At 54.5% G+C, this 17,240-nt stretch overlaps 1 protein-coding gene across 1 annotated transcript; it reads left to right on the forward strand.

Moving 5' to 3' along the window:
- The first annotated feature begins 352 nt into the window (after positions 1-352).
- ASMT (acetylserotonin O-methyltransferase) lies at positions 353-15,122 on the forward strand. Its single transcript, XM_032331743.1, has 8 exons — positions 353-951; positions 6,020-6,194; positions 7,599-7,728; positions 9,097-9,165; positions 9,702-9,820; positions 11,121-11,261; positions 13,187-13,309; positions 13,467-15,122. The coding sequence occupies exons 1-8, from the start codon at positions 883-885 to the stop codon at positions 13,676-13,678; spliced, it is 1,038 nt and encodes a 345-aa protein (XP_032187634.1). The 5' UTR covers positions 353-882; the 3' UTR covers positions 13,679-15,122.
- Positions 15,123-17,240: the final 2,118 nt, after the last annotated feature.

Below are 17,240 nucleotides of genomic sequence, written 5' to 3' on the forward strand. Positions count from 1 at the left end.
TGTGGCCTTTGCTGTCTGTCACCTGAGCTGCTCCCGACATCTGGGACACCGACAGATGGACGGCATGGGCCGGGGGAACAAATAACATGATCGTGTTTCAGAGGCCACATTTCGGAGACCCCCTCACTAAAGTCCCTACCGTGCAGTGTTATCAGCAGCAGGACACACGATTAGTAACAGCTTCAGAGCCCAAGTCCGTGGAAGGGGTGGAGGGCGTTTGCTGGCTGTGCAGAACTAAGGAGGACGTGACTTCAGACAACGTTGGCAGGACCCTGAGCCGTGGAAGGCCGCTGAGCTCGCCCTGTCTACTGGGGGTTAGATGTGTCCGTGGAATGTGTCCCTGAATCCTGCCCCGCCTGGATCTCAGTGCTCCTGCCCCGTCTGGATCTCGGTGGTGGTTCTGGACTCCAGAGTTGGGGGAAGATAAGTCCCTTGGTTTTAGCCCAGTGGGTCTTGGGTCCTTTGTGATGCTAGTAGCCCTGGGAGATTAATGACACGCATTTGTCTGTCCGTGTCAAGGGGACTAGCGCATCTTCAGTCCCTGAAATGAGTCATCAGTGGTAGCCTATAGTTTGGGATCCATTCCGTCGCTGATGGTGTGGGGAGGGAGGGGAGAGGTGTGGGCTGCTCTGCGGCTGTGTGCGCAGCGGGGACAGAAGGAGCCAGCAGGAAGCCAGCAAGGACCCTCAAGCTTTGTCATCCCCTTAATAGGGCTAATGGGATTTTCTGGAGTGATCCGCCTTTGGCTCTCACTGGGCTTCCGGCAAGGAGCTCAGAAAGCCGCTCAGAGCCGCCGGCCACCCCAGCGCTTGCCAACAGACCCGCACGCCCTGCCGCGGGGACAACCGGGGGCTCTCAAGGCCAGCCCGGCGTGGGACAAAGATGAGTTCCCCCGAGGAACAGGCCTTCCGTCTGCTGACCGAGTATGCAAACGGGTTCATGGTCTCCCAGGTAGGAGCTCGGGGACAACGTTCCGCAGGGCGCGCTGGGATCCCGTTGGCGGGAGGTGGGCGAGGGGCTATGGGGAGTGACCGCTTAATGGGTACAGAGTGTTCTTTCAGGGTGGACTGTCCCGGCACCATGGGCAGGTGTCCGGGCAGAAACTTGTCCTCCACAGGGGCACTTTATTCAAAGACGGGATCGAAACACTGAAAACCCATTTTGTGACAGGGTCACACGGATGCTCGTTCATTAACACACGAAACAGCCAGGGATGGCTTAAGCTAGAGGCGAGTCTGGGGGTCCGTCCACAACGTGGCGCGCGTCAATATGTCATCCCTTCTTGTGGCTGAGCAGATCCGGTGCGGAAACCGGAGACACGCGGGCCACGTGGGCTGTGGTGGCATTGACGCGAAACGCCGAGAACAGCACATCCCTGGAGCAGGAAGCCGGGTGGTGGTCGCTGGGTGGCGGAGAGGGGTGTGGGGAGGGACAGCCAACGGGCACAGCCTCTCCTTTTGGGAGGACGGGGATGTTCTGCAACCGGACAGAGGTGGTGGTTCACAAGGCAGTGAACGACCCACACATCCTGGAGTTGTTTTTGTTTAAAACGCCTGTTGCCGATTCTCCTGCTATGTGAATTTCAGTTTTATATTTTATTTTATTTTTTCAAGATTTTATCTATTTATCTATTTTATTTTTTTAAAGATTTTATGCATTTATTTGAGAGAGACAGCATGCACGAGTAGTGGAGAGAGGCAGAGGGGGAAACAGGCTTCCTGCTGAGCAGGGAGCCCGATGCGGGGCCCGATTCCAGGACCCTGGGATCATGACCTGAGCCGAAGGCAGAGGCTTAACCATCTGAGGCCCCCAGGCGCCCCTAGATTTTATACTTTAAAGCTCCATCGGTGTCAGGGCTGGGGGGTCGACGTTGGCGGGACACACGCACGCTGTGTTGGAAATCTCCAGGGTTCAGGTGCGGAACGTGTCCATGTGGACAGCTGTGCAGACGCAGACGGCAGGAGAACCTTCACAGCTGCTGGGCAGGGCGGCGGTGGACTTCTCTCATGGGACGGGGTCGGGGGGACCCTCCCCGGCTCTTTGCAGTGAGCCTCGAATTCGGAGAACACACAGCTTCACTGTGTACTGGCTGAGCATCGACAAGGCAGAGAGACGTCTAAGGACGGCGGACGCTGGGGCACGGGGCCGGGGACTCCAAGACTGCAGGGATGTGTGCGGCCCGCAGGGTCAAACCCACGGGCACCGTGGCACCGTGTACTTGCCAGCGGTGTTTCAGGTGCCCTGGGTCAGATACCCCACGACACGGAGACGTTTTGTCTTCCCTGGGTCACTGAGTCCCGGACACCCTAACACGGCCGTGCTTTTCTCTTAATTCATAACCAAAGCAGGTGCTGAGTTTGGGCGGAGGTCACTAATACGGAAACCACACGTCGTCCCCAACCGAGCTCACAGGTCCCCCCCGATTCGGTCTGTCGACCCCCACGGGTTAAGCATTCCTCCTGCAGAGCCTTTGAGGTGAGGAAAAGGACCGCGCTTCGACCAAACAATCATAATAATTGACTGCGTTTCTGTTGCTTCAAGACGTGACTTACTTGTGCTCGTGGAGTGTTTCCAGACCAGTTGGGGTGGTGTCTTCTGGCTCACATTGCCGCGTTATAAATTTTGGGATCAGTACACGTGACGCTGTGTTACCCCATTGTCACAAGGTTAATGGAAGAAGATGGAACACGACCTTCACAGAAAAGAACTTAATAGGATCTCAGGGTACCTGGGTGGCTCAGTGGGTTAGAGCCTCTGCCTTCGGCTCAGGTCATGATCTCAGGGTCCTGGGATCGAGCCCTGCATCAGGCTCTCTGCTCAGTGGGGAGCCTGCTTCCTCCTCTCTCTCTGCCTGGCTCTCTGCCTACTTGTGATCTCCGTCTGTCAAATAAAATAAATAAATAAATAAATAAATAAAAATAATAAAATTTTATTAAAAATAATAAAAATAAATAATAAATAAAATAAAATAAAAAATAAATAAAAATAATCACTATTATTTATTTATTATTTATTATTTATAAAAATAAATAAAAATAATAATTTTCTTTAAAAATTAATAGGATCTTGATACAATAGAATAAAATGCGATCTTGATACAATAAAACCCAATACAACCTTGATACAATAAAACTTAGTACAACCTTGATACCATAAAACCCAACACAACCTTCATAGAAAAGAACTTAATAGGATCTTGGTACAACAGAACTGAATGCAATCTTGATACAATAAAACCTAATACAACCTTCATAGAAAAGAACTTAATAGGATCTTGATACAATAAAACTTAATACAACCTTGATACAATAAAACCTAACACAATCTTGAGAGTATAATACTTCATACGACTTTGATACCGTAAAACCTAACCATGACCTTGATAGAATAAAACTTAATCAGATCTTGATAAAATAATACTGAATAGGACCTCGATGGGGTAAGACTTAATATAACCTTCCCGGAACTGTACTTAATATGACTTTGATAGAATAAAACTCAATATGACCTTGATAGAAGGAGTTAATAAAATCTAAATGCGGTAGGAGTTCCTAACGGCTCAGCACAAGATGTCCTGGAATCGTAACAGGAGTGAGTGCGACTGTAGCAAAATAAGAAACGACACCCCTTCACTCGAGGGAGCGTTAATGCCGTCTTGATAGAATAAGGCTTGAAGCGGCGGAGTGAAGCCCTTCATATGTACAGGGGTTCCTTGCAGAAGAGTTCTTGCAACATTAACAGGATGGTTCGTACAACCTTCACAGAAGAATGACTTGATACAATGTTACTAGAACAAGGAGTGGATGGGCAGGTGACTTGATACAATGTTACTAGGGTGGTTCTGCAACCTTCACAGAGGAATGACTGGATACAATGTTACTAGAACAAGGAGTAGAACATTCACGTGACTTGATACAATGTTGCTAGCATAAGAGTTTGTGTGACCCTCACAGAACCCACACGGATACAGCTTGATAGGAGCTTAATCAAATTTTATAGGTGGGACGTCTGGATAACCTTGATAGAACTTTCCTCCAGGGCTTCTCAAATGGGGACACGCCCCCCCCTACTCAGGGGACACTGGGCAGGGTCTGGGGACATTTTTGGTTGTCACGGCCGGGATGCAGGTGCTCCTGGTATGTGGCGGGTGGAAACCAGGGATCCGACCCCACAGCCTACAGTGCAGGATGCCTCACCGCAGACAGTCATCCGGCCCCAGGTGTCAGCCAGGCTAGGGTCCAAATACGCTGCTTTCTCGGAATCCGAGTTAACAGGACCCGCATCACAGAGTAACAGTGAGTGCAGTATCACTGCACACCCCGCCACGGCCGTGTGCGCGTGTCGGGATTCGCGTGCGCTCAGTGAAAACGCAACAACCACCCTACTTACAACCTCACGAAGCACGGAGATGGGACTTACCATTTTCCATATTCACATCCATATTGGACGAGGGCCGATCACTTGATGGAGCGAGTGCCGAGGGAGGCACCTGCGCTCTAGGACCGTCTGCGCATGTGGGACATGAGTGTGTGCTTCCATCCTGGCCAGTAATCTCGGGGAGGTCGCCCCGGTCTTGTAGGAGGAGAAAAAAAAAATGCACGGACTTAGCCACGTTTTATGCCTTATGCATTATTTTCAGGCACGACCTGCTAAGTTCTGTAGACAGGTACACGGAAGAAAACAAAGAACACGGTTTTAGACTGACACCACGGTTTGGGGAACACCGGTGACCTCTGAACACCAGCAACACAACACAAACCATTTGCAAAATGGAAACAACGTGGTTCCTGACTTTGTGCCCGCAGGTTATAGTTGCTAACCGAGGAGAGGCGAGGACCGGGGTCTTGAAACTCAACATGGGTTTGCAGGGGGCAGTGCGGGGCCCTGTCCCTCTGCGGGTGTTCCCTTTGGGGACCACAGGTTCCCTTCAGAGGGTGTTTCTTTCCTACAATGGTTCCCAGGCTGCTGGCTTCTCCGAGTGACGCTGTTCTGGGCATGCCAGGAGGGAGAGGTTCAGAGCCGAGCTTCTGAAGACAGACGGGGGGGGGGGGGTGCTGCAGAAGCCCAGACCTGGTCAGACTCCCCTTTCCCCGAGCCGGCCAGCCAGTGAATGGCCCTGCGACACCCTGAACGCAGTCGGCAGCACCACCCCTCGCCCTCCCTGGGGACCAACCCGTCTCACAGATGCCGCAGTCCAGACAGCTGGTCAACCCCACAGCTCCTGGAGCCGTAGGAACAGGTCCTTCCGAGTGCACAGTGGACGCATGTTTCTTTTAATTTCCTTTCTTTTCTTTTCTTTTTATTTCTTTTTTGTTTTCGTTATGCTAGCTAGTCTGCTTCAAATATTTGAACGTTTGCTTAAGTGGTGCGCATTTTGTTTTACATTTTGAAATTCGAATTCAAATTTCAATGAGTTCGAACGTTGCATTTGAAAATTTTATTTTTATTCTTTAACTTTTAAAAAAAGTGAAGCTCTGTCCCCATGAACCACTACCCCCATCCCCGTCCCCAGCCCCTGACCCTACCCTCTACTCTCTCTTTCTCTAGGTGGGGTTCCTCTAGGGACCCCACCTACATGAAATCACACAGGATTCGTCCTTCTGTGTGTGGCTTATGTCACTGGCCAGCATGTCTTCAAGGCCCCCCCGTGTCCCAACAGGGGCAGGACGCCCTTCCTTCTCAAGGCTGCATCATAGTCCACTGTGTGCGTGGACCATAATTGGCTCGTCCATTTGTCCGTAATGCACGCTTGGCCACCAGAATGCATGTTTTGGCCATAAAAATGCACCAAACAAATGCATGTTTGGGCCACCGACAGTGCATCCGTGAACACGTTCAAGTCTTTGGGTCCACACAGAGAAGTGGGATTTCTGGTTTCTGTGGCCATTCTGTGTTTGATTTTTCAAGGAACAGCCATAGCATTCCCCACAGCAGTGCAGTGTCCCCTGAAAACACACCCCTGGCTCCCTGGGATGAGGGCGGTTCCTAGGGCGCTCAAAGCTGGCCCCTTGTTTCCGAGGTTCTGTTTGCCGCCTGCGAGCTGGGCGTCTTTGACCTTCTCGCGGAGGCCCCGGAGCCCCTGGGTGCGGTGGCGGTGGCTGCACGACTGAGCACCAGCTCCCATGGGACGGAACTCCTGCTGGACACCTGCGTGTCCCTGAAGCTGCTTCAGGCCGAAACCAGGAGGGGAAAAGGTAAGCACGTAGCTGTTATGTAAATGAATGGGCGTGGCTGGGGGGTCAATAAAACTTTATTTACAAAGGCAAGCAGTGGGCCAGGTTGAGTGCCCAGGCTGTTTTGCTGACCTCACTGTAGAGAGGTCTCTACATGCTGGTGCTCACATTAGCACCCTCACAAAGTATCCAATGAGCAAGAACAAAATGGGGGAAAAAAATCACAAGGGAGTACTTTTCATCCAACTAAATTTATCCCGCTAAAGGGTTGCCATTCCTTGCAATAGTACCTTCTTGTTTTGCTGTGGAAATGACTTCTGTCTTGTGAAATATGGTGATGACGAGAGGTTTCAGCTGTATGCCCCTCCTTTTGACCATTTTCTGAATTGTCGATTCATGACGTGGTGAATGTGGAAAGCGTTGCTAGAGCCAGAGTGCCCAAGAACAGGAGAGTTGGCCTGGCTGCGGCAGCGGTGCTCAGTGGCTTTTGTGCCTGTGGCATGGAGTCATGCAGCAGCTGGGGTTGTGGGCTGCACATACTCAGGGATGGCTAAGCTTGAGCATCTTGTGGGGGTTGACTGCTCTCAGAGGCCCAGGCGTGGAAATCCAGAAGGTACGAGGGTGCAAGCTAGCTGGAACCAGCATTCGCCACTCCCTGAGAATAGTCTTTGCCCATGACACGTACTGGGGTGACTGACCCCGAGCTTGCACCCCCAGGAGGACACCCCTGCCGGGAGACAGCACAGCGGGGGCAGGGAATGCTCGTAGAGGCAGCGTCTGGCACAATTATCAGTTGTCCCTTGGCCCTGGGGCGCTGGGTGGGTGCCGACACCCAGCTGGGGACCACCTCATGCAAGACAGCGGGGGCTCCGTGGGGAGCAGGGTCCCCACGCAAGGAGATAGGGGAGGTAGGCTTGGGCACGGGACTGGCCATTTGCAGATGCTGCAGGATGGAGTAGGTCACAGCAGGGCACTGGCCCAGGAGCAAGGGGGCCTTTGTGGTCCTGGTGCTGCACGTTGCCTGCAGGGCTTCACCCGGGGTTGGTTGCCTGCTGCTTGGCTGAGCATGGCAGAAAGACAGTGGACTCCGTCCACGTGACTCCCATTCCGGAGATGGTCATGTCGCCAGTAGAGGGTAGGTCCCTATCAGGTGTTATTTTAAAGCCCACAGATTATAGTATAGGGTTCCCCATCAGCCTCCTTGCCCTTAGCACCTGCTGCTCCAGACCTTCCAATGGGATTTGCCAAAACGGAATTGAGCAGGTGTGTCAGGTGCCCAGTGCCCCCCTGCTCTTCAAGATGAGCCCCTGGGAGAGAATCTGCTCTGCCAGCGCGAGAATCCTGACGTTGCCGATGCTGGCACCAGCACACGGCAAGGACCTGGAATCTAACCTCGCCTTTTGTGTTCTCTGGGTTTGTTTTCAGCCTTGTATCAAAACACGGAGCTCTCCAGCACCTACCTGGTCAGGGCCAGTCCCAAGTACCAAGGCAACATGCTGCGGTACCTGGCCAGGACGACGTACCTGTGTTGGGGCCACCTGGCCCAGGCTGTGAGGTGGGCATGGCCTTGATGGCGTGGACCGCTGCGCCGGGGCTCCCTGGGGGCTGGTTGCGTGGCATCTGTGCAGCTGAAGTGCCAGGTTTCTTGTAGATCAAACACGACACTGCTAGGTCTGGACAGCCAGAGCAGATCGGAGAAACCCTCATGGTCTTGGCTGAAGGAATTCAAGAAATGCAAATCTGCCCAGTTAGGAGTCCTGTGGTTTGATGCTCTCCAGGGAAAGGGCCCCGGGCCGAGGAGACAAGGTGGGGAAGATTGCGCACAACAAGATTCTGCCTGAATCGCGATGGTTGTGTGTCTCACAGCTGCTCTTGGGCTTGGCGATATGGGTGTCTGGTGCTGGATCACTCTCTGAGGTGGGGTGTTCTGGGCTCTGCAGGGCGTAGAGCAGTGTCTCTGGTCTTCTCCCATCATGCACCACTACCATCTCCCGTCATGATAATAAAAAAAATGTCCCCAGACATTGACAAGTGCATCTTGGCGGCAGAATCACCTGCAACTGGGAAGCAGTGTCAGAGATGGAGGAATGCATAGATGGGCAGGTAGAGACGTAGGTAGATAGATACAGGGATGGATGGATGTTAGCACAGGGATGGCTAGATGGGTGGATGGATGGATGGTGGATGGTTGGATGGTTGAACAGGTGGACGGATGCACGGATGAATGGATGATTGGTAGATATAGGGATCTATATCACATAGATGATAGTTACATGGATAGATAGATATAGGGAGGGACGGGTGACAGTACAAGGATGGATGGATGGATGGTTGGATGGATGGACAGGTAGACAGATGGATTTGTGATAGGCAGATGGATGGATAGGTAGATGGGTAGGTAGGTAGGGAGATTGATAGTAGATGGATATTGATGGATAGGTATTGATAGTATTAATAGATAATAGATGAATAAATATTGATAGGTATAGATAGATATTGATATGCATTAGAAGACATATATAAATAATAGATATTGCTAAGTGGGTATAGATAGATGACAGATACCAATAGGTATTGATAATAGCCCAGCAAGGCTTCTGCTGTCCCCGGAGGCCAGCCGATGAATCCTGTGGACTTTCGCGTCCCCTGACTGCACATTATTTCCAAGCTTCCTTCAGACGGTCTTTACAGCCCACTGCTTCCTTGCTCACACGGCAGAGCTGGGCTCGTGGTGCAGCCTGTCGCCCTGAGCAGACTCGATGCCGGCCCAGAAGGGGGTATGAGCGTGTGTTTGGTGACTGACTCCCGTCCCCTGCTTGTCCTGTCTGTGACGGGAGATGAGGTTGTGTGATCCCACGTGTGCACCAGCGGGCGCTCCATGAACGTGTCAGATCCCGGGTGACCACGTCCTGCCCGTTTGCAGGGACGGCAAGAACCAGTATCCAGAGGTGTTTGGGGTTCCCTCGGATGAGCTCTTCACCGCGATCTACAGGTAATGCCGAGTGCCCACGCTTGTGGGATGGATGGTCTTTCAACGCACTCGCCGCGAGGAATACATGGGTCCAATCAGAGCAAAACAGGGACGTTGATATTTAAAATTTAAAAAAAAAAAAAAGACGACATATTTTTTTGGTGTTGGTCAGTGTCCTGGGCACGCGGGAATCTGTCCTTCTGTCCCAGGGGCTCTACGTGCAGGAACAGAGATGTAGAAAAATGAGGAATGGGTTTTGCTTGGGTCAGAGTCACCCAGGTAGTAGGTCGGCTCTAAGAATGCACATGGCGCTGCTGTTGGCGTAGGGTCTGGTTCCACAACCCCCGGGTGTGGGAGCCCCAATGGCTCTTTGCAGGGTTCCTAGCTGACTGGGGGCTGGGAAAGGGGAGAAGGATGGGCAGGGGTGCAGAGTCCCCAAGGCTGGTGCCTCCTGACCCGTCCTGGGCTTCACCCTCGTCCAAGTCCCCTGCTCCGGCCAACGCTTCTCCCCGGTTTGGATGTGCACACGGTCTTGACGGGCGTGGTTTTGCGTGCAGATCCGAGGGCGAGCGGCTGCGGTTCCTGAGGGCTCTGGCAGACGTCTGGAGTGTCAGCGGGAGGCACGTGCTGGCCGCCTTTGACCTGTCCCCGTTCCCACTCATCTGTGACGTTGGCGGTGAGCATTGGCCCCACAGCTGGGGCTAGTGTGCTCCCTAGTGTCCCCTGGGGAGGGAAGACGACTGGGCCGCCATTCAGGATCGGGGAGAAAGCATCTGCACGTGTCCTGCAGGCTGAGAGGGTCCCAGCTTCTCCTGGAACCGGGTGGACCCTCTGTGGTTCTGACCTCGTGCATCAGGGCGGGACAGAGACTCTCTGCCTCCAGGGACGCTGCCGGTGCCCAGGCCACACAGGGGTCGACATTGGTGTTGCTCACTGAGACACGAAAGGCTTTGGACCATGGTGGGGTGCACCAGTCATGGAGCTCTTGGAAAGCACTCAGCTGGGCCATCTAGTCGACCTTCCCACACTGCCTTCCTGGGACAGGCAAAGCGCTCTGCGGGGCTGGCAGGGACCTCTGGGCTCTGGGGGTCCTGATGCTAACACGGATGAGAGGAATGCCCATGTCTTGACCATCTTCTGGGGCTGAAGACTGGGTGTGGCACATCCTAGAGCAGATATAAGAGTGGTGGGTGTGGGTCGGTGGGTTGTCCCTGTCCTAAAGGGTGGGTGGAGGTCGGGGCGGCCAGGTGTAACTCGTGGTCCCCTTCAAGCAAGTGCTCTTGCCCTGACCGCCCCTGCTGGTCCCATAGAGGAGGCACGAGGGCATGAATCCCATTAGATGGGGATTCAAGGGCTCCCGACACCATGTTGGCCCAGGAGCATGTTCTGGGGGTGATGCCAGCCTGACGTTGGGTGTGGCTCCATCCTTTGGGCAACACAATGACTTGCTGCCTTGGACCGAGCTGCCCGGGATGCAGACAGGCAGCAAGGTGCATCCAAGAGGCCCCTAGTCCTTGGTCTCCAGATCTGAGGTGCTCAGACCTGTAGCCCACATCGGGGCAACCTCCTCTCCACTGTATTCGGGAGCAGGGCGCCATGATTGGGAGCCCTGGTGTGGTTTATTCAAAAGTGACCCCTGTGCTCGGCTTGCTGTGAGACTTTGGGCATGTTCCATGGTCTCTCTGTGCCGCAGAACCCTTAGATAACGGGGCAGCCCCACATGGGACTGTTGTAGTTCCCAAGTGTGTGTCTGCCTATGAGGCACACAGAACGGGGTCATGGTGATCAGCAGGTCGGTCCAGCCAGGAAGATTTGAAGATTTGGGGGCTCACGGGTGACGATGGAGCCGTGAACACCTCCATGGGGGGCAGAACCATGTCCCCCACATGGACGTCCTCCCAAGGGTCCATGGTGAGCCAAGACGCATGTTCCTCATACCTTCCTGTCTGCCTGTCCTGTTCCATGTCTGCTTCCAGGCTGCTCTGGGGCTCTGGCCAAGGAGTGCACCTCTCTGTACCCCGGGTGTCAGGTCACCGTGTTCGACATCCCCGAGGTGGTCCAGACGGCGAAGAAGCACTTCTCATTCCTGGAGGACCCGCGGATCAGCTTCTGTGAAGGTGGGTGGCTTCCGCGCTCTCTGCGCGTGCACCGGCAAACACAGATGCCTCCGCCGGGGGCTCGGGTTGGGCCGAGGTCGCGCCGTGGGCACGGCTTCCTCTGCCTGCAGGCAACCGCCCTCAACTTAGAATTACCGTCCGCGACGCTTGGAAAACAGCGTTCGGCTAGATGGTGTCCTGACACTTAGTTCTTTCTCGAGCATTTGGCTGGATGGAAGACTGTTTCCTCAAAATTTGTGTCCACCTAGGATTGGTGCATGGGGCCTTCTTTGGAAACAGGGTCTTTGCAGAGTAATGAAAGGAAGGATCTGAGATGAGCTCATCCTGGGTCAGGGTGGCCCTGAATCCAAGGACAGGGGTCCTTGTGAGAAACGGAAGAGGAGACACAGATGCAGGAGACAAGCCACCTGAAGATGGAGGCAGAGATGGAAGGGACACGGCCACCAGCCCAAGGACTCCTGGAGCCCCAGAAGCTGGAAAAGGCAGGAAGGACCCTCCCCCGGAGCCTCAGAAGAGAGCACAGCCCTGCCCCGTCTGGATCTCAGCATCCCTGTCCCGCGGGGATCTCAGACATGTGGTCTCCAGAGCTGGGAGTGGATGGATGCCAGTGGCTTAAGCCCCCAGCTGGTGTTGCTTTTCTTACACAGACCCCAAGACCTGCACGCGGGTGTCTAAATCCCTGCTGATACGTGAACTGGGTTGAAGGGAAGCTCGCGGACATCTGCTGACTCAGAACATGAGAGAGACTTTGCCATTTTGAGGCTCAGACGCCATCAATGTGGCTGGGGTCTTCTACCCATAGGGTTGGATTCTGGCTTTATGTAACATCCCCCAGCTTTGCCCATCATGGATATTTGGGTTACGGTGGGTGGACTTATTGTTCATATTTAAAAAAAACATCACATTCAAATATAAGAAATCTTGATGACCAGGTTTGGGGCCCCTTTAATTTTGCAGCCAGCAGAGGGCCCGACTCGCCTCACCCCAAACCTGGCGTCTGAGAGTCTTTATCACAAGTCTTGGGACGAATTGATGTGCTTCCTCTGGAAAATGGGAGAAACACACAGACTTCAGAGGTTGCGGGGGTCGGGCGAGAGAGCAGATTACCTTGTTATTACTCAGCTGAACTGGGCTTCTGCCGGCCTCGTCGTTGGTCACGGAGGGGAACCTGGTGGAAACCGCCCATGTGTTCTTCATCCTGGGGTCTGGATTGTCTCCTTCGCCTGCTGTACACAAACATACGGCCCACCAAATGTGGCCCCCGGGCCAGAATTTGCCGAACCCCATCTTCTGTGGCTGATGGAAGAAAATCCGTTCGGAGGAGTCCCCTTGTGGTCTTCCCTACATCATAGGGAAATGCCTGTGGACCTCAGATTTCCTGGGCGCCTCAGGACAAGGCAGCGTGATGGACTGACTCCTGCAGAATCCAGTGCACAGTCTTCCCAAATCCCTGCAAATTTGTAGAGTTTGGACAACATTTGGCTGCCGGTTGACCCCGCACACCACAGGTCTATCCAAGATTTCCTCCAAAATTGATTCTTCTCGCAGGAAAAATATTACAAGACTTGAGTCTTTGACACCATGGACACATGGAGGGTCTTTCTTGGGCATTTTCATTTTTCAATCAGGAAAACACGCATGGACTGTTGACGTACTTCAACGCGTCAGACAGGAGCTGCAGACCGATGGCTCGGGGCGTCCTGAAATCAAGGCTCGGAGAGCTGTGTACTTGCAACCTTAGGAAATAAAATAAAAATAAAATCATTTTGCAGATCCGAACCATGGAAAGGAACCCCAAACACTGTCCCAAGTTTTCTCGTCTTCCCCGCTCAGGGTGAGGTCTTTCCACCCTGTATCCTGGGTGCAGGTGCGGTCATGTGGGGTTGACTTGCTGACTGACACCAGGGTACCTGCCTGTGTTATAGGAGATTTCTTTAAAGACCCACTTCCGGAGGCAGATCTGTACATCCTGGCCAGGGTCCTGCACGACTGGACCGACACGCGATGCTCACAGCTGTTGGCGAGGGTCCATTGCGCCTGCAAACCAGGTGGGTCATGGGGCTGCATGAGGGGGGAAAGGTACCCAGGGCAGTGGGAGAGCTGGCTGGGCTGGGGGCTAGGGGCCGGGGAAGCCAACCTCTGAGGTTGAGCGGGCAACCTCATGCTGCCTGGTCCCTTGCTCACGGCCATCTCTCCCTGTCCCAGGCGGCGGCGTCCTGGTGATCGAAAGCCTCCTGGATGCAGACGGTCGGGGCCCGCGGACCACGCAGCTGTACTCGCTGAACATGCTGGTGCAGACGGAAGGCCGGGAGCGGACCCCCGCCCAGTACCGCGCGCTCCTGGCTCCCGCCGGCTTCCAGGACGTCCAGTGCAGGAGAACGGGGGGCATTTATGATGCCATCCTCGCCAGGAGGTAACTCCCTGTGGGTCTGCAGCGACTGACCCAACCAACCGGGGGGGCGGTGTCTCCATGAGCTTCAGCATTTCTGGGGGGCTGACGGTGGAGTGGGGGTCTCTGCTGGCTGTTGTCAACTGCCCATCACTCTGTTGATTTCGTCCTGTTCTATTGTATTCTGCTCTCTTGTGCTCTAACCCAACCTGTTCTGTGTCTCCTACCCTACTCCATTCCATTCTGTCCAATTTTCTTTCTTTCTACCCTGTTCTATTCCATTTTCCTGGATTTCTGGCAGCATAGGGGACAAAACTGAACACCTGTGAGCTGCACCACACGGTATTTCGATGCACAGACGAGCGCAGTCGAGCTAACCCACACCCCTTCCCGGGGTGACTCTTTTATCGTCGTCACCGAGGACATTTCAGATCTGCTGTCTCAGCAACGGGCAAGCGTGCGATAGTCCGTGACCGTCCCCCTGCTGGACATTACGGCCACAGGACTCATTCCGCTTCTCACGGGAGGTCTGTGCCCTGGGAGCGCCCTCGATCGCCCCGATTCTCCCCCAGACGCTGGGGACCGCCTTCTGCTCTCCGCTTCTGCGAGTTCCGCTCTTGTAGACTTTGTCTTGATCTCAGGTGGGGCAGGGGTGCCCTGTGCTCTCTGTACCCATTTCGCCCACCCCGCCTCCCACCCCGGCAAGCCGCGACTCTGTTCTCTGCGTCGATGACCTTGGTTCTCGTGTCCTTTGACGTCCCGCGTACAAGTGAGACCACACGGCCTTTGTCCTGCTCTGTCTCCCTTGGCACCATAACGGCGAGTTCTTTTCATCTTTCTTTTACTGTGGCCAAGTAGAGGTGCTGTGGAATCTGCCCTTTTAACCTTTTCTCGGTGCCCCGTGCCGTGGCCCTGAGCAGAACCTGAGCGGAATCACAATACCGTACAACCGTGGGCACCACCCGTCTCCAGAACGTTCTCGTCCTTAAACGGAAGCCCCGTCCCCATAAAGCACGAACTCCCTATCCCTTCCCTGAGACCCTGGCCCCCAACATCTCATGGTCCCTGTCTATGAACTTGCCTGTTCTACATTCAATTGCAGCGTTTGAACAAGGGATGCCTCTACGCATGTGTGTGTCTGTGTCTGTGTGTGTGCGTGTGCGTGTGTGTGTGTGTTTCCCCCAAACACTAACTTCTTGAGCACCAGGTACCCTGAATTTAGGTATCGAGTTTCCCAGACAAGCCAATAACTTGTTTCCCAGACAAGCCACATACTAACCCTAACCCTTGGGACTTACACGCTTGTCTCCAAGACCTGGACACAGCACCTGCTGGTACAGGATCATTGTTTTAACCTCCACAGGGCTGCAGGGGAACCCGCAGATCATCTTGACGCTGTAGGAGGTCCCTGCCAGCAGGAAGGACGCAGGTTGGCCATGTCTAGTCCCAGGATTTGCTTCTGAGAGTAAGCTGACCTTGGGCAGGACATCGGCCTCGCTGGGCCTGCAGGCTTCCCATTAAAGAACGGGACTGGTTCATCTATCAAGCCCCGTGTATCTCACACCTTCTGTGAGTTTAAAGGGGTTGAAACCCATGAGTCTCAAAGGGGGTGACTTTCGTACAGTCTGGAGTCCTTCTTGGGCCGTCCCTTGAGGAGGAGGTCCTGCCTGCTCGTGGACGGTGGGAACCAGGTACGAGGTTCATCACCCCGCACGGCCCAGGAGGCCCCAGACAGTGGTCCGGCCCCAGGTTTCCACAGTGCTGAGGCTGAGACGGCCCGGGTTAACACGTGACCCCGTTGGAGCTTTGCCAGGGTCATGGCTCTCGTGACCAGGTCGGGTTTCAGGGATGCGTAGAAGGCTGCCCGGACGCTGGCCGGCTAAGGGCTTGGGTCAGGCCGACCTGACAGCGGGACAGCGGGAAGCGTGGCCCACGGAGGGTCCGCTTCTCCTCCGGGGGAGGTGAGGAGGCGCGGCCGGTGCAAAAACCTTCTTCAGATGGTGCCAGCCAGCTCCGGGTCGCAGAGCGTGTTCTGGCCTCCGTCGGCTTGGGTGGACTTTCCAGGAGTGACCCTCCAGGGCTTCAGGAAACACGTGTTCTGACTTTGACTCTCCAGCAGGGCAGGAGAGGGTGTGTGTGTGTGTGTGTGTGTGTGTGTGTGTGTCCTCCTGCTGTTGCCACGGCGACGCGTGGCCTGCTGGGGCCGGAGACGCCCGTCCGTCAGCAGGTGGCGCCGTGGGGTCGTGGATGGACCCGGCTCCCGCATCCAGCAGAGACCCTGAGTCCTGCAGACAGCAGACCCCCCCCCCCCAAGAGAGAAGCAGCCTTTCCTCCTTCAAACGTCAGGTGTCCTGAAAAGGGGAACAACATCCCCATTCTTTTCCGCTGTAAAGGACAAGTACCAATTCATACAAATCACAATACGCACAAGGTTGTCCTCGACACGGCGAGCAAGAGGCGACCGGCTCCCTGTTGTCGATAAGGGACGGCACCGTCCAACCTTCCTTTTCTTAGAGCGTTTGCTTCTGGAGACTTCTTTCTCCATCTCCTGCCCTTGTGCAAACCTTCAAGAAGCCTGGGGCTGGTCTCGTGGCTCCAGGACCCGGGACCACTTCGGGAATGTGGTCGAAGAACCAAACACCTTTCTCCGAGTTTGTTGGTGGAGGGACTGAGCCACGGAAGTGGGCGTCTTGCTTGCTCTCCCACAGGACCTTCCAGCGGGGGGCAAAGGAACACGTGCAGAATGTTGACGGTAATTCCCTGGACACTAATTAGCTGGACGGTGCGTTCCAGGAGGTTTCAGCAGAGCATTTCCTGAGGAAACCCTGGCAGGACACGTGTGCTTCCTCCTCCCTGCTCGGCCCCGCTGCAGACGCTGCTCCGGGGTCAGATCCCGGGCGTTTCCCGTGTTCTGTGCGTGCCCTGGGCTCAGCTTCCCTGCTCTCTGCCCAGCACGCTGGACAAATGAGTGCATCTGGGTTTCAGAGACCCATCAAGGGGCCGTGAAACCAGAACAGATGGTTCTCATTGCATTTCTCATTGAACATACGTGTTCCTGAGCCACATCCGCGATGCAGAGAGATGGGGAGGGGGACACGCTGCAGACCATGAAGCAGGGCATACGGCCAATGTCCCATGAGGGCAGGGGGCTGGTCAGCCACACCGAAGCCCCTTCTTTCTTTCTTCGCTTGCAAACACTATGCCTTCCCGGTTTGCGGACGCTTGGAGATATTTTAAAAGCAAATAAAAAACAATGCAAAAACCAAAACCGCACCCAAAGCTGGCGACCCATGCTAACAGAGATGAACCACACACACATCATGCTTGGAGACAGAAGGCGTTCAGGAAAGGACACGATAGTGGACGGTTCCGTTTTTATGAAATGTGAGAACAGAATGCATAGGATCCCATCATCCCTCATGGTGACCCTGCAGCCACGTAGATGCCCATGAGGTCCAAACCCTGAAGCAGAGATGAAACCGCAGCTCCCAGGGGAGCCTGGTCCACAGAAGAGCCTCTGGTCAGACTCCGGAGGCAGAGCCCAAGTCTCCAGGCAAGGACGGGCTCTTTTGTCAAAATCTTCTGTGTCC

This window comes from Mustela erminea, chromosome X (assembly GCF_009829155.1).
Source record: "Mustela erminea isolate mMusErm1 chromosome X, mMusErm1.Pri, whole genome shotgun sequence".
Lineage (NCBI taxonomy): Eukaryota > Metazoa > Chordata > Mammalia > Carnivora > Mustelidae > Mustela > Mustela erminea.